The sequence below is a fragment of the Pseudophryne corroboree genome, chromosome 10 (genome assembly GCF_028390025.1).
Source record: "Pseudophryne corroboree isolate aPseCor3 chromosome 10, aPseCor3.hap2, whole genome shotgun sequence".
In the NCBI taxonomy this organism is placed as follows: domain Eukaryota; kingdom Metazoa; phylum Chordata; class Amphibia; order Anura; family Myobatrachidae; genus Pseudophryne; species Pseudophryne corroboree.
In genome coordinates this window covers 42,062,274-42,084,054 of record NC_086453.1, presented here as the reverse complement: position 1 = coordinate 42,084,054, position 21,781 = coordinate 42,062,274, and the positions used below count along the sequence as shown (strand labels likewise).

Below are 21,781 nucleotides of genomic sequence, written 5' to 3'. Positions count from 1 at the left end.
CTGCCTGAAAAAAACGATACACAGCAGTCACACAGTGTGACTCAGTCTGTGTGCACTCAGCTCAGCCCAGTGTGCTGCACATCAATGTATAAAAGCTTATAATAATTGTGGGGGAGACTGGGGAGCACTGCAGGTTGTTATAGCAGGAGCCAGGAGTACATAATATTATATTAATTTAAAATTAAACAGTGCACACTTTTGCTGCAGGAGTGCCACTGCCAGTGTGACTAGTGGTGACCAGTGCCTGACCACCAGTATAGTAGTATATTGTTGTATACTATCTCTTTATCAACCAGTCTATATTAGCAGCAGACACAGTACAGTGCGGTAGTTCACGGCTGTGGCTACCTCTGTGTCGGCAGTCGGCAGGCAGTCCGTCCATCCATAATTGTATTATAATATATACCACCTAACCGTGGTTTTTTTTTCATTCTTTATACCGTCATAGTGTCATACTAGTTGTTACGAGTATACTACTATCTCTTTATCAACCAGTGTACAGTGCGGTAGTTCACGGCTGTGGCTACCTCTGTGTCGGCAGTCGGCAGGCAGTCCGTCCATCCATAATTGTATTATAATATATACCACCTAACCGTGGGTTTTTTTTTCATTCTTTATACCGTCATAGTGTCATACTAGTTGTTACGAGTATACTACTATCTCTTTATCAACCAGTGTACAGTGCGGTAGTTCACGGCTGTGGCTACCTCTGTGTCGGCAGTCGGCAGGCAGTCCGTCCATCCATAATTGTATTATAATATATACCACCTAACCGTGGTTTTTTTTTCATTCTTTATACCGTCATAGTCAGTCATACTAGTTGTTACGAGTATACTACTATCTCTTTATCAACCAGTGTACAGTGCGGTAGTTCACGGCTGTGGCTACCTCTGTGTCGGCACTCGGCAGGCAGTCCGTCCATCCATAATTGTATTATAATATATACCACCTAACCGTGGTTTTTTTTTCATTCTTTATACCGTCATAGTGTCATACTAGTTGTTACGAGTATACTACTATCTCTTTATCAACCAGTGTACAGTGCGGTAGTTCACGGCTGTGGCTACCTCTGTGTCGGCAGTCGGCAGGCAGTCCGTCCATCCATAATTGTATTATAATATATACCACCTAACCGTGGTTTTTTTTTCATTCTTTATACCGTCATAGTGTCATACTAGTTGTTACGAGTATACTACTATCTCTTTATCAACCAGTGTACAGTGCGGTAGTTCACGGCTGTGGCTACCTCTGTGTCGGAACTCGGCAGGCAGTCCGTCCATCCATAATTGTATTACAATATATACCACCTAACCGTGGTTTTTTTTTCATTCTTTATACCGTCATAGTCAGTCATACTAGTTGTTACGAGTATACTACTATCTCTTTATCAACCAGTGTACAGTGCGGTAGTTCACGGCTGTGGCTACCTCTGTGTCGGAACTCGGCAGGCAGTCCGTCCATCCATAATTGTATTATTATAATATATACCACCTAACCGTGGTTTTTTTTTCATTCTTTATACCGTCATAGTGTCATACTAGTTGTTACGAGTATACTACTATCTCTTTATCAACCAGTGTACAGTGCGGTAGTTCACGGCTGTGGCTACCTCTGTGTCGGCAGTCGGCAGGCAGTCCGTCCATCCATAATTGTATTATAATATATACCACCTAACCGTGGTTTTTTTTTCATTCTTTATACCGTCATAGTCAGTCATACTAGTTGTTACGAGTATACTACTATCTCTTTATCAACCAGTGTACAGTGCGGTAGTTCACGGCTGTGGCTACCTCTGTGTCGGAACTCGGCAGGCAGTCCGTCCATCCATAATTGTATTACAATATATACCACCTAACCGTGGTTTTTTTTTCATTCTTTATACCGTCATAGTCAGTCATACTAGTTGTTACGAGTATACTACTATCTCTTTATCAACCAGTGTACAGTGCGGTAGTTCACGGCTGTGGCTACCTCTGTGTCGGCACTCGGCAGGCAGTCCGTCCATCCATAATTGTATTACAATATATACCACCTAACCGTGGTTTTTTTATACCACCTAACCGTGGCAGTCCGTCCATAATTGTATACTAGTATCCAATCCATCCATCTCCATTGTTTACCTGAGGTGCCTTTTAGTTCTGCCTATAAAATATGGAGAACAAAAAAGTTGAGGTTCCAAAATTAGGGAAAGATCAAGATCCACTTCCACCTCGTGCTGAAGCTGCTGCCACTAGTCATGGCCGAGACGATGAAATGCCAGCAACGTCGTCTGCCAAGGCCGATGCCCAATGTCATAGTACAGAGCATGTCAAATCCAAAACACCAAATATCAGAAAAAAAAGGACTCCAAAACCTAAAATAAAATTGTCGGAGGAGAAGCGTAAACTTGCCAATATGCCATTTACCACACGGAGTGGCAAGGAACGGCTGAGGCCCTGGCCTATGTTCATGGCTAGTGGTTCAGCTTCACATGAGGATGGAAGCACTCAGCCTCTCGCTAGAAAACTGAAAAGACTCAAGCTGGCAAAAGCACCGCAAAGAACTGTGCGTTCTTTGAAATCCCAAATCCACAAGGAGAGTCCAATTGTGTCGGTTGCGATGCCTGACCTTCCCAACACTGGACGTGAAGAGCATGCGCCTTCCACTATTTGCATGCCCCCTGCAAGTGCTGGAAGGAGCACCCGCAGTCCAGTTCCTGATAGTCAGATTGAAGATGTCAGTGTTGAAGTACACCAGGATGAGGAGGATATGGGTGTTGCTGGCGCTGGGGAGGAAATTGACCAGAAGGATTCTGATGGTGAGGTGGTTTGTTTAAGTCAGGCACCCGGGGAGACACCTGTTGTCCGTGGGAGGAATATGGCCGTTGACATGCCAGGTGAAAATACCAAAAAAATCAGCTCTTCGGTGTGGAGGTATTTCACCAGAAATGCGGACAACAGGTGTCAAGCCGTGTGTTCCCTTTGTCAAGCTGTAATAAGTAGGGGTAAGGAAGTTAACCACCTCGGAACATCCTCCCTTATACGTCACCTGCAGCGCATTCATAATAAGTCAGTGACAAGTTCAAAAACTTTGGGTGACAGCGGAAGCAGTCCACTGACCAGTAAATCCCTTCCTCTTGTAACCAAGCTCACGCAAACCACCCCACCAACTCCCTCAGTGTCAATTTCCTCCTTCCCCAGGAATGCCAATAGTCCTGCAGGCCATGTCACTGGCAAGTCTGACGAGTCCTCTCCTGCCTGGGATTCCTCCGATGCATCCTTGCGTGTAACGCCTACTGCTGCTGGCGCTGCTGTTGTTGCCGCTGGGAGTCGATGGTCATCCCAGAGGGGAAGTCGTAAGCCCACTTGTACTACTTCCAGTAAGCAATTGACTGTTCAACAGTCCTTTGCGAGGAAGATGAAATATCACAGCAGTCATCCTACTGCAAAGCGGATAACTGAGTCCTTGACAACTATGTTGGTGTTAGACGTGCGTCCGGTATCCGCCGTTAGTTCACAGGGAACTAGACAATTTATTGAGGCAGTGTGCCCCCGTTACCAAATACCATCTAGGTTCCACTTCTCTAGGCAGGCGATACCGAGAATGTACACGGACGTCAGAAAAAGACTCACCAGTGTCCTAAAAAATGCAGTTGTACCCAATGTCCACTTAACCACGGACATGTGGACAAGTGGAGCAGGGCAGGGTCAGGACTATATGACTGTGACAGCCCACTGGGTAGATGTATGGACTCCCGCCGCAAGAACAGCAGCGGCGGCACCAGTAGCAGCATCTCGCAAACGCCAACTCTTTCCTAGGCAGGCTACGCTTTGTATCACCGCTTTCCAGAATACGCACACAGCTGAAAACCTCTTACGGCAACTGAGGAAGATCATCGCGGAATGGCTTACCCCAATTGGACTCTCCTGTGGATTTGTGGCATCGGACAACGCCAGCAATATTGTGTGTGCATTAAATATGGGCAAATTCCAGCACGTCCCATGTTTTGCACATACCTTGAATTTGGTGGTGCAGAATTTTTTTAAAAACGACAGGGGCGTGCAAGAGATGCTGTCGGTGGCCAGAAAAATTGCGGGACACTTTCGGCGTACAGGCACCACGTACAGAAGACTGGAGCACCACCAAAAACTACTGAACCTGCCCTGCCATCATCTGAAGCAAGAAGTGGTAACGAGGTGGAATTCAACCCTCTATATGCTTCAGAGGTTGGAGGAGCAGCAAAAGGCCATTCAAGCCTATACAATTGAGCACGATATAGGAGATGGAATGCACCTGTCTCAAGTGCAGTGGAGAATGATTTCAACGTTGTGCAAGGTTCTGATGCCCTTTGAACTTGCCACACGTGAAGTCAGTTCAGACACTGCCAGCCTGAGTCAGGTCATTCCCCTCATCAGGCTTTTGCAGAAGAAGCTGGAGGCATTGAAGAAGGAGCTAACACGGAGCGATTCCGCTAGGCATGTGGGACTTGTGGATGCAGCCCTTAATTCGCTTAACAAGGATTCACGGGTGGTCAATCTGTTGAAATCAGAGCACTACATTTTGGCCACCGTGCTCGATCCTAGATTTAAAGCCTACCTTGGATCTCTCTTTCCGGCAGACACAGGTCTGCTGGGGTTGAAAGACCTGCTGGTGACAAAATTGTCAAGTCAAGCGGAACGCGACCTGTCAACATCTCCTCCTTCACATTCTCCCGCAACTGGGGGTGCGAGGAAAAGGCTCAGAATTCCGAGCCCACCCGCTGGCGGTGATGCAGGGCAGTCTGGAGCGACTGCTGATGCTGACATCTGGTCCGGACTGAAGGACCTGACAACGATTACGGACATGTCGTCTACTGTCACTGCATATGATTCTCTCAACATTGATAGAATGGTGGAGGATTATATGAGTGACCGCATCCAAGTAGGCACGTCACACAGTCCGTACTTATACTGGCAGGAAAAAGAGGCAATTTGGAGGCCCTTGCACAAACTGGCTTTATTCTACCTAAGTTGCCCTCCCACAAGTGTGTACTCCGAAAGAGTGTTTAGTGCCGCCGCTCACCTTGTCAGCAATCGGCGTACGAGGTTACATCCAGAAAATGTGGAGAAGATGATGTTCATTAAAATGAATTATAATCAATTCCTCCGCGGAGACATTGACCAGCAGCAATTGCCTCCACAAAGTACACAGGGAGCTGAGATGGTGGATTCCAGTGGGGACGAATTGATAATCTGTGAGGAGGGGGATGTACACGGTGATATATCGGAGGGTGAAGATGAGGTGGACATCTTGCCTCTGTAGAGCCAGTTTGTGCAAGGAGAGATTAATTGCTTCTTTTTTGGGGGGGGTCCAAACCAACCCGTCATATCAGTCACAGTCGTGTGGCAGACCCTGTCACTGAAATGATGGGTTGGTTAAAGTGTGCATGTCCTGTTTTGTTTATACAACATAAGGGTGGGTGGGAGGGCCCAAGGATAATTCCATCTTGCACCTCTTTTTTCTTTTCTTTTTCTTTGCATCATGTGCTGATTGGGGAGGGTTTTTTGGAAGGGACATCCTGCGTGACACTGCAGTGCCACTCCTAGATGGGCCCGGTGTTTGTGTCGGCCACTAGGGTCGCTAATCTTACTCACACAGCTACCTCATTGCGCCTCTTTTTTTCTTTGCGTCATGTGCTGTTTGGGGAGGGTTTTTTGGAAGGGACATCCTGCGTGACACTGCAGTGCCACTCCTAGATGGGCCCGGTGTTTGTGTCGGCCACTAGGGTCGCTAATCTTACTCACACAGTCAGCTACCTCATTGCGCCTCTTTTTTTCTTTGCGTCATGTGCTGTTTGGGGAGGGTTTTTTGGAAGGGCCATCCTGCGTGACACTGCAGTGCCACTCCTAGATGGGCCCGGTGTTTGTGTCGGCCACTAGGGTCGCTAATCTTACTCACACAGCTACCTCATTGCGCCTCTTTTTTTCTTTGCGTCATGTGCTGTTTGGGGAGGGTTTTTTGGAAGGGCCATCCTGCGTGACACTGCAGTGCCACTCCTAGATGGGCCCGGTGTTTGTGTCGGCCACTAGGGTCGCTAATCTTACTCACACAGCTACCTCATTGCGCCTCTTTTTTTCTTTGCGTCATGTGCTGTTTGGGGAGGGTTTTTTGGAAGGGACATCCTGCGTGACACTGCAGTGCCACTCCTAGATGGGCCCGGTGTTTGTGTCGGCCACTAGGGTCGCTTATCTTACTCACACAGCGACCTCGGTGCAAATTTTAGGACTAAAAATAATATTGTGAGGTGTGAGGTATTCAGAATAGACTGAAAATGAGTGTAAATTATGGTTTTTGAGGTTAATAATACTTTGGGATCAAAATGACCCCCAAATTCTATGATTTAAGCTGTTTTTTAGTGTTTTTGGAAAAAAACACCCGAATCCAAAACACACCCGAATCCGACAAAAATAATTCGGTGAGGTTTTGCCAAAACGCGTTCGAACCCAAAACACGGCCGCGGAACCGAACCCAAAACCAAAACACAAAACCCGAAAAATTTCAGGCGCTCATCTCTAATAATAACCTTATAAGAGTTTTCCTTGATAGAAACATTAATGGAATATTTCAATATGTTGAGGCACATTGCCTCCCATGTGTCTACACCTAGAGAGGGGCCTCAGTCCTTTTCCAGCATCGATCATGGGACTCAAGGAGAGGAGGGTCCTGGACTAAAATGGAGTGGTAAATCGGAGATATGATGCCCTTGTCCAGGGGTCTATAAATAGAAAGGTGTTCCATTGCCGTGGGGTTATGTAAAGAATCTGGAGAAGGAAGAGATGAAGTAATAAAGTGATGATTCTGGAGGTGTTGGTAGAAACAGGACTGTGGTAGAGAGTGTTTCTCCTGTAATTCAGAGAAAGATTCTGGCAAAAATCCCCCTAGAATATGATGAAAACAGAAGATGCAAGTCGCCGACCAAGTAGAGCCCATGTGGGGTGAGTCACTGGGGGGAAAAGAGGGATGAAACCATAAAGGTTTTTGAGGCGATGGTTGATTAAACAGGGCAAACTTAGAGTTGAGAGAGTCCCAAACAGAGAGAGTATAATTGAGGGAACTGTCAAAATTGAGGCAGGTCTATGTTTTTGGGGAAACGCGGACAGTTAGAAGCCAAAGAGACCTTTACTAAGAGGAGATTCAAAATTAACCCAGCACTTGGTACCTACTGGAGAATGCCAGGCAGCTAGTTGGCTAAGTCTAAAAACAAATATTTTTTAACACTAAGAGTTAAACAATTATATCACTGTAATATAATTGTTTAACTGTTTGTGCGTAAAAATTTTTTTTACATTTTATATTATTACATACAGTAGCTACACTTTACCAGCAATGAAAAACAGAAATGTGCATGGGAATAACTGTTCTTATAAAACTGTTTGTCAGCGACCAGCGGTGCAAGTATGCGGCTACGGGTGGGTACGGCGTATCCTTAAGAATTTTGCGGTGGGTATGCCTTACCCACACCGACGGGCCGCCGCTCGCTACCGCTAATGTGAGGGAGGAGAGCACAGCCTGCGCCTCTCCTGCCCCTCAATGTCTCCTTTCAAATCAGCGCCGCCCGTGAGCCAATCAGAGCTCGCAGAGCTTTGATTGGCTCACGGATCGGCGCTGAATTGAACTCACCCGCCGGAGACTGAGGGGAAGGCTGCGCTCTCCTCCCCTCACACAAGACAGCAGCAGTGGTGAGCAGGGGAAGGGGAGGGGGGCTGCTACTTCATGAATACCTGGCACTGTGGGGGGCAATGTATACCTGGCACTGTGGAGGGCAATGTAAATCTGGCACTGTGGGGGGCAATGTATACCTGGCACTGTGGGGGGCAATGTATATCTGGCACTTTGGGGGGCAATGTATACCTGGTACTGTGGGGGGCAATGTATATCTGGCATTGTGGGGGGCAATGTATATCTGGCACTGTTGTGGGCAATGTATATCTGGCACTGTGGGGGGCAATGTATATATGGCACTGTTGTGGGCAATGTATATATGGCACTGTGGGGGACAATGTATATCTGGCACTGTGGGGGGCAATGTATATCTGGCACTGTGGGGGCAATGTATATCTGGCACTGTTGGGGCAATGTATATCTGACACTGTGGGGGGCAATGTATATCTGGCACTGTGAGGGGCAATGTATATCTGGCACTGTGGGGGAAATGTATATCTGGCACTGTTGTGGGCAATGTATATCTGGCACTGTGGGGGCAATGTATATCTGGCAGTGTTGTGGGCAATGTATATCTGGCACTGTGAGGGGCAATGTATATCTGGCACTGTGGTGGGCAATGTATATCTGGCACTGTGAGGGGCAATGTATATCTGGCACTGTGGGGGCAATGTATATCTGGCACTGTTGTGGGCAATGTATATCTGGCACTGTGGGGGGCAATGTATATCTGGCACTGTGGGGGCAATGTATATCTGGCACTGTTGTGGGCAATGTATATCTGGCACTGTGGGGGCAATGTATATCTGGCAGTGTTGTGGGCAATGTATATCTGGCACTGTGGGGGCATTGTATATCTGGCACTGTGGGGGGCAATGTATATCTGGCACTGTGGGGGGCAATGTATATCTGGCACTGTGTGGGTTTGTGGGGGGCAATGTATATCTGGCACTGTGGGGGGCAATGTATATCTGGCACTGTGGGGGGCACTGTATATCTGGCACTGTGGGGGCAATGTATATCTGGCACTGTGGGGGGCAATGTATATCTGGCACATTTTCATTGGCCACGCCCCATATGGCATTTGGCCACACCCTTCGGCAAGCGCAAACAGTACCTGTAAGACATTTTTTCTACTTGCACCACTCTCAGCGACTAATGTATATTATTAAACAATCCACACTGCTATTCTTATCATTTATTCTCTGTTTGTGTTACAGATCCTCCATCCATCACTATCACAAGAGAGGTAACAACAGGTAATACTATAATTATTTAACACAAGAAAGAGATTCTGATTTCAAAGTGCAAATTAAAACAAGACACCTTGATATAATAAACACTAGGTAACCATACACCTAGGCTGTTTCTGAGTCATACGCAGCGGCATCCATGTCTGCACCTTTTGCCATCGCAGCACATGTAACCAGGGTCGTATCAAGAGAGGAGGGGGCCCACGTACAGTATCGTCCAGGCCACTTCCCCTCACCTCTAGCCAGCAGTGTTGTACCGTTGATTTGCAGTGCTGTGGCTGCCGACACTGGAAATGCAAATACCAGTAGAAGCCCTTCCCTGATATATGTGCATATATGTGTGCAAGGACTGAGATGCCCATTTCAGCTACTGCTTGGTGCATCTTTAAACGCAACTATTGGACACACCATCGGAACTTGCATCGGCTCCATGCTTGGTGTAGAGTCTTCATCAGGAAAATGCCTCCACTGTGAATGCTTGTTCACTACCGCAACAGCGACATTACCATAACACACTGCGCCCCATGCCGCTAAGTACCGATTATCTGCACTTTGCACATGTGCAGGACCCGTACTGCGTGTGCGTGCAGAGCCGGCTCTAACCAATATGATGCCCTAGGCAAGATTTCGGCTGGTGCCCCCTAGCACCGCTGCTAGTTCTGCAGGAGATGCCTGGCATGAGTCAGCTGGCAGCTCTGCTAATGTCAGGCGCCTTTTGTTTATAAAAATGCATCTTATTTGCATTACTATGTGGCTAGGATGCACAAGCAGCTTCTGCTGATTAAAATGATATGCAGCAGGCCTATATTCTGTGTGCGACTGTGGCTGTATCTGCATATGAAATGCTACATTACAGTGATTTCCAGGACTACACTGCAACGTAGCATTTTGTATGCAGATACAGCCGCAGTCACACACAGAATATAGGCATGCCGCATATCATTTTAATCAGCAGAAGCTGCTGGTACCCCTAAGCATACCAAATGCCCTAGGCAATTTCCTAGTTTGCCTATGCCTAAGGCCGGCTCTGTGTGCATGAATAGACCCTGTGACACAGTACGCAGGACGGTAGCAGACTGTCAGTGATTGAGAGTCTGCTGCTGTCTGAGGGGCGGGGAGGGGGCAGCGACGGCCTCTGCTTGTGAACACTATTTGGATTCCATGTGCTGTGAGAGATAAAATTAAATTAAATTATTTTTTTTTTTTATAATAATAGTTTTCTTTTCCTAGGTAGAAGAGTACCGGTATCAGAAACTGTGACAGTGCTGGAAGGAGCCTCACTGACAATAATCTGCTCAGTAAAAAGGAAGGAGGCAGCTTCTGTGACCTGGATGAAGGAAGGACATAATGTTACAAGTAACAAGACTGGACAAGGGCTGGAGCTCCATCTGACAGACGTGAAGAATAGTGATAATGACACATATTACTGCATGGCAGAGAATGATTACGGGAGAATTAACAAAAGTGTAACTTTAGCTGTACAATGTAAGTTTTATTACAGTATAAAAAAGCAGAAATAAAACCTCATATACTGTATGTAGGGCTCCCATAATGTGTAAGTAAAAAAAGGGGGTCGCCCATGTGACATGAAAATCACCCCATCTCACACCCTCCATCAGTGAGTGCACAAATCAACACCTCTCACACACCAAACCTCCTGCTGGAAGTCCAAAGACTTGTCACTCTCACAACTATTCCCCATTGCCTGAGGTTCTGCACATTGGCATATCCTGCACCCCTCTTCCCCACCGGAGGTCCAGTGCTACTCCATCAAATGGAGAGGGTCTGGAAACCAGCCACCCCCATCGCCCCTACTGCCCTAGAGAGACATATTGACCCTGCTGAGAACTGTGAGTAGAACTGCTGGCATCAGGTGGAGTAAGTAAGAACATGGGGAGTTGGTAGGACAAGGCGAGATGGGAAAAACTGGGTGATGTGTGAGAAAAGGGGGAAGAACATGAGGAAATCAGAAGCAAAAGAAGGAAGGACAGAAGAAGAGGAGAGGAACAGGGAGATTGAGGGAACATGGCAAGGGATAAAATAGGGGAAAAGAAAGGAAAATGGGCATAATTCTGAGTTGATCGCAGCAGCAAATTTGTTAGCAGTTGAGCAAAACCATGTGCACTGCAGGGGGGGGGCAGATGTAACATGTGCAGAGAGAGTTAGATTTGGGTGGTGTGTATTCAAACTGAAATCTAAATTGCAGTGTCAAAATAAAGCAGCCAGTATTTACCCTGCACAGAAAATAAATAACCCACCCAAATCTAACTCTCTCTGCACATGTTATATCTGCCTCCCCTGCAGTGCACATGGTTTTGCCCAATTGCTAACAAAGTTCCTGCTGCGATCAACTCTGAATTACACCCAATATACAGTATGTGCACAATAACTAGCAATCTGCCCAAACTGTTCTAATGCAATCTACAGAAATAATTGTAAACTAGCTGATGTGCCATGTTTCAACTGGGCAAAGTTTTGCGGGGTAGAAAATGTATCTCTTTTCACCCCCATTAGGAGTGGAAGTTGAAACCCCCCCTGCTTAGTGGGTGGCTACAAATAACTGTCACAGTTTCCAGAACATTCAGCAGGTCACATGTTCCAGGTCACCCAGCAGGCGCACCGAAAGAGTTCACCAATTGTCACATTTTTCAGAGCACAGTGGTGATGCATTTTAAATGGCAGGCAGACATTTTGCCACATAACTCCAAAATGAAGCAACCAATTGCTTCGCCAGTGACCAAATGAATGGACCAAGACCTTAATTTGGTTTATGATATGCCCTGCTCAGGCAACAGTGTCATATAAATCATGCTTGCCTACCTGACCCTCTCCATGAGGGAGAAAATGCTCTGTTCCTGGACTTTCCTGGTAATGTATGATTGCCATCACCTGTGGTGAGCTAAGTAATTGATAAGAAAGGTGTTTCACCACAGGTGATGGCAATCATACATTACCAGGAAAGTCCAGGAACAGAGCATTTTCTCCCTCATGGAGAGGGTCAGGTAGGCAAGTATGATATAAATATGTCACTCATAAACATTATCCATCTGCTATTAATATGTTAATATTTAAGAAATAATTAATGGGTCATGTCCTCATCCTGAAATCTCTACTCAGCTCTAATGATATACAGTTTGAGTTAGTTCAAATAAAAAGCAACAAGATGAGACAGGCTTGAATTTTATATTGGAGGGAAACTGAAGCCTCTGTTGCAAGGACAAGCTGTGAAAAAAAAACACTCCCAAAAGGTTCTGGGGTTCTTCCCATGCCATACCTCCCAACATGACCCTCTCCAGGAGGTACACAATGCTCTGCTCCTGAACTTCCCTCTTAATGTATGATTGCCGGAACCTGTGTTGAACAGGTTAATGTATAAGAAAGGTGTTTCAGCACAGGTGATGGCAATCATAAATTAAGAGGGAAGACCAGGAGCAGAGCATTGTGTCCCTCCTTAGAACGCCGTTGACAGGCCATGGTCCGGACAACGCAGGCATGTCCAGACTGTTGGGGGGGGCGGGCTGCAGTGGCTGTGTGATTGTGTGATGTCACACGCAGGTGCTACGCTGGCAGGCAGCTACTCGTCAGGTACAAAAGCACTTCCGTTGTGCAATGCTTTTGTACCTGTGCGGGGGAGGGGAGAGAGCCAGACATGAGGGGCAGACTAGCTCTGTGCTGGACGTCGCCCCCGCATGTCTGTGAAACTGATCGCAGATGTGCTCATGGCCCAAAGGGAACCAGAAAGAGCCACAATGCTTTTCAGCTTAGGGTTGGTAATCTTAGGGTCCTCTCTGACCAGGTTGAAGCTGGTTTCCATTATGATAGATGGATCCAATTTTGCAGGTTTCCACGTTAGAGTGACAACCTTCCGATCCTGTCTATCCTGAGGGAGGTTTCTACTGTGACTACATTGATTTATTTTTAAGTTTTATTTGCTGTTTGCGTTCTTTAAATCACCATACAATGCATGGAATGTCATGCAAATCGCAGCTGTGGTACGTTACGCAATTTTTGTTTCCAAGCTCATTCTAAGTCTGGTGTAATGAAATACAATAAACAGCACAGTCCGGGAATCGTCTTTAATAAATCTGGAAAGATTTTCACATTTTGATCTACAGATGTGTCCTCATATATTATTACTGCAGTGTCTCCGAACAGCCTCTCTCGGCGCGTTTGGTCACGTGAGACTCTGCTAGCACCGGCCGACTTTTTTATATCTTTTTACCTGAAATTGCTGTATTGATTAATTTGATATGTGACACTTGTATATCTGTGTGTGACTGAGTCTGCATCTCTATATGAAGTGCTATGATGCAATGGCCACCAAGTCCTGTGGTGCTCCATAAACTATACATATTCAGTCGCACACAGATATACAAGTGTTGCATGTCAATTAATTCGTACAGTATCTTGGTGCATCCTAGTCGCATCATGTAGCAACTCAGACACATTTTATGGTAAAAAGACACAGAAAAGACGCCCGTGTTGGCAGCTCACCATATCCAGGTGTCTCACACCACATAGTATATTGAGGCTAGTATGAGGACACATCTGTGTTTAGTGTAAGCATTTTCCAATAAGGTGAACAATGGTGCAGTGATTGACCAGCAGGTCATGAGTTTGATTCCCAACCAGTGCCTTACCTGTGTGGATTTTCACGTTAAGTTTTCGTGGAGGAAAAATGGGACTTTACCCAATTTTCTTTTTTTTATAAATGTTATCCAAATTGAGACCGTTTTTACCACATGAAGAATTACCCGTCTTCAGCCGAAAACACATAGGATCCGGGATAACTTCCTGGACCTAAGTGTTTTTACGATCGTGGCCGTAAAAATCGGTCACTTATAGGAGATATTTTTTTTCGGGACCTCAGTGGGTCCCGAAAAGAAATCCTTGATAAGTGCCGGCATTGGGACTAATTGGATAGACTCTGGGGGAGCAAATAGCTGTGGTAAATTACTGCGGCTAATTGAATAAAGTGTAAGTTCCCCTGGGATAGGGGCTGATGTGAATGGTCAGTACTGGTACTGCATTATTAGTACTGCTACAGTATATAAATAATAGTTAGATTAATGTAAAAGATTATGCTGTTCATCAATCTATGCAAAAGTTATCTACTTTATATTAAAAAAAATGACAAACGAATATAATAATAAAAGATGTAAATAAAATTTTAATAAGAGTTTTACCATTGCTGTTTTATTACAGACCCGCCTAGAAAACCAAACGTCACAATTGTCACGCCCGAAGGTATGGTGATCTAATTGTTTTTACTTCTTTGTGGTCATATAAAATAACAGGATCACTATTCAATTTTCAGTAACTAATAAAATAAATAATATGCAGCGTATTGCATCATCGGGGTGATGTCTGCTGCCTAAAATACATGAGTTTAACTATTTCTCAACCACCGAAGGACTCATAATGACAGATCAGACATCAATGACTTCAGTGAAGTCTGAGCAGCTACAATGAGCAGCTAGAATGACACACGGAAAATGGCCTCCTCCTTCTAGTGCTGGAACCAGGCTACGCTGCACAGTTTCTGGTTTCAGTAATGTGCCCATGTTAGAGAAGCAAGAGACGACCAATTGTGCTGTAACAAGGTCACTGATTACAGTGACTTATGGCTAGCTGGCATATCAACTGACTTCTTATGACGGTGATACAGGGGAAAAGTCCTTTCCCTACCAAACATACCATGGGGCAGATGTACTAAGCCTTGGAGAGTGATAAAGTGGAGAGAGATTAAGCACCAGCCAGTCAGCTAATAACTGCTGTCTTATAGGCTGTGAGCCAGATGTACTAAGCCTTAAGAAGGTGGAGAGAGGTAAACTACCAGCCAATTAGCTCCTAACTGTCATTTTTCAAGCACAGCCTGTAACATGTCAGTAAGGAGCTGATTGGCTGGTACTTTATCACTGTCCACTGTATCGCTTTTTTAGGCATAGACACGGAAAAATTATACCCACGATGTGGGCATTACCAATCGATCAGAATGACCATTGGACCTAATTCTGAGTTGATCGCAGCAGCAAATTTGTTAGCAGTTGGACAAAACCATGTGCACTGCAGGAGGGCAGATATAACATGTGCAGAGAGAGTTGTATTTGGGTGGGGTGTATTCAAACTGAAATCTTAATTGCAGTGTAAAAATAAAGCAGCCAGTATTTACTCTGCACAGAAACAAAATAACCCACCCAAATCTAACTCTCTCTGCACATGTTATATCTGCCTTTCCCTGCAGTGCACATGGTTTTGCCCAATTGCAAACAAACTTGCTGCTGCGATCAACTCAGAATTACTCCCATTGGCCCTCATTCCGAGTTGTTCGCTCGCAAACTGCTTTTAGCAGCTTTGCACACGCTAAGCCGCCGCCTACTGGGAGTGAATCTTAGCTTAGCAAAATTGCGAACGAAAGATTCGCAATATTGCGAAAAGACATCTCTGTGCAGTTTCTGAGTAGCTCGAGACTTACTCTTCCAGTGCGATCAGTTCAGTGCTTGTCGTACCTGGTTTGACGTCACAAACACTCCCAGCGTTCGCCCAGACACTCCCCCGTTTCTTCAGCCACTCCCGCGTTTTTCCCAGAAACGGCAGCGTTTTTTTACACACTCCCATAAAACGGCCAGTTTTCGCCCAGAAACACCCACTTCCTGTCAATCACATTACGATCACCAGAACGAAGAAAAAACCTTGTAATGCCGTGAGTAAAATACCTAACTGCATAGCAAATTTACTTGGCGCAGTCGCAGTGCGAACATTGCGCATGCGCAGTTAGCGGAAAATCTCTGCGATGCGAAGAAAATTACCAAGTGAACAACTCGGAATGACCACCTTTGTCTTTATCGTTCCTTGAGTAAGAACGATAACGATGTTGATGCACGCACCAGCATGGCCTCGCACCCCCACCCTTGTTTGTCGCTGCCGACATTGGCAAGTGTGTATACACACGATGTGTCGTTCAGTGATATATCGTGCCGTTGTAGGCACAATTAGTACATCAAACCCTGTGTTTGAAAACTGACAGGAGCTGATTGGTCGGTACTTTATCTGTCTCCATTTTATCACTCTCTAATGCTTAGTACGCTCCCTATTGCTGCAACCAAACACCGGCTACATGTATATCAGCATATTACAGAAACATTGCAGGGCCTGATAAGCACATGCATAGATCATTAAACATTGGAAATTTTTGGAAAAATCTGAAACAGGCCCAGTGTGTTTTCTGTTGTTGTTTTTTGGTCTGTGCTGTTACTGTGACATCCTACCCCTCTCTCTCCTCCCCCATAATATTATGACATGCTGAGAGCTGTGACGATGTGGCATCCATTAATGTTACCCCTCATAAAGGTATTGAAAGACCAACAGATTCCCGCTTATAATTACTTGACAAGCTATTCAGTGGAGGGAAATAACCCTAGGGGGAGCTGCTACTTTTTGCTGAGTTTGCTACTGACATAGATGAAGTTTATGATGATTTGTCTTACAGGTCGTATTGTCACCTGTTATCAGGGGTATGCTACAGATGATAGACATTAAAAAGATAGACAGATTAGGTCGACAGGATAGATCAAAAGGTCGTCAGGGTCAAACGTTTGGCAGCCAAAAGGACGACAGATGCAAAAGGTCGACAGGTCAACACATAAAAAAATAGATTGTTTGCATTTTTAAACTTTTTTACCCCAATTTGTTGAAATGGGTCCACTCGCCACGCTTCCCGACTCGGTGGCTCACTCCACTTCGCTCGCCACAAGGTTACTAAAGGTAATAGTTTGTGACATTGATAGTAAATGCAGCAAAAGTTGTAAAAATGTGAAAACCCTAAAAAACATGTGTCGGTCATATGTTGACCTTTTGCCCCTGTATAAAGTACAGTTTGAACTCTGACCTAGTAACCTTTGTGTAAAACATCCAGACAATCTGATTTGTTTATCTCAACCCTATTACGATCATATCAGTTTGATTTCTTCTACTTCAAGGTGAAACACTTGAAGAAAATCAGTCTGTAGTTATGAGGGAAGAAGAATCTCTGACTCTGAACTGCTCTGTGGATGGTAAACCGAAAGCTCTTGTGCGCTGGATAAAGGAAGGCGGTGATGAAGTCTCAAGCAAAACACTTGGTGAAGGATGGGCGCAATCACTGGTCAACATAACACCCTCAGGGGCAGACACCTACAGATGCTTAGCATGGAATAAGCATGGCGCCATTGAAAAACGTACCCAAATCATTAGTAAGATACAATTTATTCTTTTATCATTGTATGCAATATATTCTGATGTAAAAGTGATATTATAGAATATATGTTTATTCTGTGCACCAATTATTATTTATATACTGTCTGTGCTAAGATAAGACAAATAACTTCTGTCGTTTGACTAAGAGACAGAAAATGGAATTAACCATATATTTGCCAGGACAATACAGAATCACATCTTCTCTCAATTCTAATTTGTTATAACATCACAGCAATATCATACAAAACAGAATAAATATACTGTAAAAGCAAATAATATCTTCAACCAGTAGATGGCGGTAAAACCTTATCTAAGTTTACAATAACAATGGTGGTCATTCCGAGTCGTTCGCTCGGTAAATTTCATCGCATCGCAGCGATTTTCCGCTTAGTGCGCATGCGCAATGTCCGCACTGCGACTGCGCCAAGTAATTTTGCTATGAAGTTAGTATTTTTACTCACGGCTTTTTCATCACTCAGGCGATCGTAGTGTGATTGACAGGAAATGGGTGTTACTGTGCGGAAACAGGCCGTTTTATGGGTGTGTGTGAAAAAACGCTACCGTTTCCGGAAAAAACGCAGGAGTGGCCGGAGAAACGGGGGAGTGTCTGGGCGAACGCTGGGTGTGTTTGTGACGTCAAACCAGGAACGACAAGCACTGAACTGATCGCAGATGCCGAGTAAGTCTGCAGCTACTCTGAAACTGCTAAGAAGTTTGTAATCGCAATATTGCGAATACATCGTTCGCAATTTTAAGATGCTAAGATTCACTCCCAGTAGGCGGCGGCTTAGCGTGAGCAACTCTGCTAAAATCACCTTGCGAGCGAACAACTCGGAATGACCACCAATGGCCCTCATTCCGAGTTGTTCGCTCGCAAGCTGCTTTTAGCAGCTTTGCACACGCTAAGCCGCCGCCTACTGGGAGTGAATCTTAGCTTATCAAAATTGCGAACGAAAGATTAGCAGAATTGCGAATAGACACTCGGCATCTGCGATCAGTTCAGTCAGTTTCGTTCCTGGTTTGACGTCACAAACACACCCAGCGTTCGCCCAGACACTCCTCCGTTTCTCCGGCCACTCCCGCGTTTTTCCCAGAAATGGCAGCGTTTTTTCGCACACTCCCAAAAAACGGCCTGTTTCCGCCCAGAAACACCCACTTCCTGTCAATCACATTACGATCACCAGAACGAAGAAGAAACCTCGTAATGCCGTGAGTAAATTACCTAACTGCATAGCAAATTTACTTGGCGCAGTCGCACTGCGGACATTGCGCATGCGCATTAGCGACTAATCGCTCCGTTGCAAAAAAAAAAATAACGAGCGAACAACTCGGAATGACCCCCAATGTTGGATAATACACTGCTCAAAAAAATAAAGGGAACACTAGAATAACACATCCTAGATCTGAATGAATGAAATATTCTTATTAAATACTTTGGCGGTGATTCCGAGTTGTTCGCTCGTTAGTTTTTTTTGCTACGGAGCGATTAGTCGCAAACTGCGCATGCGCAATGTTCGCAGTGTGCCTGCGCCAAGTAAATTAGCTCAAAAGTTTGGTATTTTACTCACGGCGTAACAAAGTTTTTTCATCGTTCTGGTGATCGTAATGTGATTGACAGGAAGTGGGTGTTTCTAGGCGGAAACTGGCCGTTTTATGGGAGTGTGCGGAAAAACGCAGCCGTTTCTGGGAAAAACGCGGGAGTGTCTGGAGAAACGGGGGAGTGGCTGGCCAAACGCTGGGCATGTGTGTAACGTCAAACCAGGAATCAAACTGACTGAACTGATCGCAGTGTAGGAGTAAGTCTCGAGCTACTCTAAGAAATTTCTATTCACAATTCTGCTACTCTTTCGTTCGCAATTCTGCTAAGCTAAGATACACTCCCAGAGGGCGGCGGCTTAGCGTGTGCAATGCTGCTAAAAGAAGCTAGCGAGCGAACAACTCGGAATCACCCCCATTGTTCTTTACGTGGAGGCCACACACACTACTGAGCCTCATTTTAAATTTGTTTTAAGGACAATACATCAAAGTTGGATCGGCCTGTAGTGTGTTTTTCCACTTTATTTTTGAGTGTGACTCCAAATCCAGACCTCCATGGGTTAATAAATTTGATTTCCATTGATAATTTTTGTGTGATTTTGTTGTCAGCACATTCAACTATGTGAAGAACAAAGTATTTAATAAGAATATTTCATTCATTCAGATCTAGGCTGTGTTATTTTAGTGTCCCCTTTATTTTTTTGAGCAGTGTATATTAGGTCAGCAATAATGTACAATCCCATCAGATAAGGGAACAATACCATAGAGATAAGAGACATTGGGGTGTCAAATTAGTCCCAGGGTTTACCACGCGGAGTCACACCCAGTGTGGCACCTATGGACTCCTCGTGTGACAAATATATGAACTTTCACTAACTTTTGGGGGCCACAGCTATGGACCCTGGAGGTCCCAAACTTTGCAGTATGTGTGCAAAAGAAGGTGTGGCCTTGTCACAACCCCTCATGTGTGACTTTTTTTGGTCATACCGTTCTATTCACTTATTCTGCATTTTGTCTGTGCGATAAACCCTCATGTAACATGAGTTAACACATAGATTCCATATCAAATGCTGGAATCTATGAGTATCCTTCGCACATCAAACCCCAGAGGGTGTATATACTGCAGATTTTTCCTTGCAGCTCCTTAGGCTGCAACGAACTCTCCGTGTTACACGTCGGGATGCAGGACCTAATTGAATAGGTTGGGTCTGACGATTAATATATAAAATATAATATATAAAATGACAGAATTTCCAACACCACCACTGACATTTTGCATGAACCAAACTCACACAAACACCTTGGTAGAAATTGAATCCAATACCTTAGCGTTGTAAAGAAGCAATGCTAGCCACTGTGCAACTGTGCTCCACCGTGTATCCAGGGGGTTCCAAACTACACACCCTGCACCCATTGAATATACTTACCATGCTGCCACCCCTGAAGAAATACCAGTGATAATGACATTGGCGCCATTTACCTGGGGATACACGAATACAGTAATCACAGTGAAAATAGCATCACTGTGCATTGGTGTATCTATAGTGGGTGCAAAATGTGTGGTGCCAGGTCCGTAACTAGGTGTGTGCCGATGGTGCCTTGCCCACAGCGCTAAAGCCCTGAAGGCGCACCATTTGGCAGCACACCCCCGTACGGCCGTTCTCGCCAGTCAGTGACTATTGAAAGTCCTGCCGCAACCGCTTGTCCCCCACCTCCACAAAGGAGTGGGAACCCTGCCGTAGGCGCCATGTGGCATTACACACCTTCCCGTTGTCCCGCTGCCCCTGAGTGTCGCTGTGCCTGTAAGGGAGTGGGAGCTGTGCAGCAGTCATCCCCCCATTCCGGACGTGAGAGCCGCTGGCGCCGGCATCTGTGTATTGCAGCTTCAGTATTGGACTGTGGAACGTCGACGCAGCTGCCAGGTCACGGACCCGAGCAGAGGCTGTGAGATCCCTGGATGCTGGATCGCGCACGCCCCAGGTGACTGACTGACACACACACACACACACCTCCCCACCAATGTGTAAAGAAAGGTTAACTGCCGATGTAATGTGAAAAAAGGGGCTCTACCTACTTAATGTGTAAAAGGGGGGCCTCTGTTACTGTAATGTCTAAAAGGGGGGCTTCTGTTACTGTAATGTGTAAAAGGGGGGTCTCTGTTACTGTAATGTGTAAAAGGGGGGTCTCTGTTACTGTAATGTGTAAAAAGGGGGCCTCTGTTACTGTAATGTGTAAAAAGGGGGACTCTGTTACTGTAATTTGTAAAAAGGGGGCCTCTGTTACTGTAATGTGTAAAAAAGGGGACTCTACTGCCATAATGTGTAAAAAAGGGGACCCTGTCTAATGTGTACAAAGGAGGACTCTGCCTGCCTAATGTGTAAAAAGGGAGACTCTGCTGATGTAATGTGTAAAAAAAAATGGTGGACTCTGCTGCCTAATGTGTAAAAAGGGGACCTGGAGCAGCGAGGGAAAGGAGAGGCGCTGCGCTCTCCTCCCCTCACAGGTGAGTGACGGGGCACGTGGGTCCGGCGGCGGCACGGGGGTGGCCTGGCACTGTGGGGCATTGTATCCAGCACTGTGGGGCACTGTAACTGGCACTATGGGGCATGTAACTGGCACTGTGGGGCATTGTATCCAGCACTGTGGGGCATGTAACTGGCACTGTTGGGCATTGTATCCAGCACTGTGGGGCACTGTATCTGGCACTGTGGGGCACTGTAACTGGCACTGTGGGGCATGTAACTGGCACTGTGGGGCATGTATCTGGCACTGTGGGGCATGTATCTGGCACTATGGGGCATGTAACTGGCACTGTGGGGCATTGTATCCAGCACTGTGGGGCACTGTATCCGGCACTGTGGGGCACTGTATCCGGCACTGTGGGGCACTGTATCCGGCACTGTGGGGCACTGTAACTGGCACTGTGGGGCATGTATCTGGCACTGTGGGGCATGTATCTGGCACTGTGGGGAATGTAACTGGCACTGTGGGGCATGTATCTGGCACTGTGGGGCATGTAAATGGCACTGTGGGGCATGTAACTGGCACTGTGGGGCATTGTATCCAGCACTGTGGGG

At 45.8% G+C, this 21,781-nt stretch overlaps 2 protein-coding genes across 2 annotated transcripts in view; both read left to right on the top strand.

Annotated features, from left to right (window-relative positions):
- The window catches only part of LOC134965156 (sialic acid-binding Ig-like lectin 13), a 265,550-nt gene extending 255,357 nt beyond the window's left edge, over positions 1-10,193 (top strand). The window contains exons 10-11 of the mRNA XM_063941678.1: positions 8,901-8,929; positions 10,164-10,193. Coding sequence (XP_063797748.1) covers positions 8,901-8,929; positions 10,164-10,193 — 59 coding nt within the window. The remainder of the gene's footprint in view (positions 1-8,900; positions 8,930-10,163) is intronic.
- The window catches only part of LOC134965919 (fibroblast growth factor receptor-like), a 34,450-nt gene continuing 22,836 nt past the window's right edge, over positions 10,168-21,781 (top strand). The window contains exons 1-3 of the mRNA XM_063942319.1: positions 10,168-10,418; positions 14,139-14,180; positions 16,913-17,164. Of these exons, the coding sequence (XP_063798389.1) occupies positions 10,265-10,418; positions 14,139-14,180; positions 16,913-17,164 (448 nt within the window). The 5' untranslated portion in view covers positions 10,168-10,264. The remainder of the gene's footprint in view (positions 10,419-14,138; positions 14,181-16,912; positions 17,165-21,781) is intronic.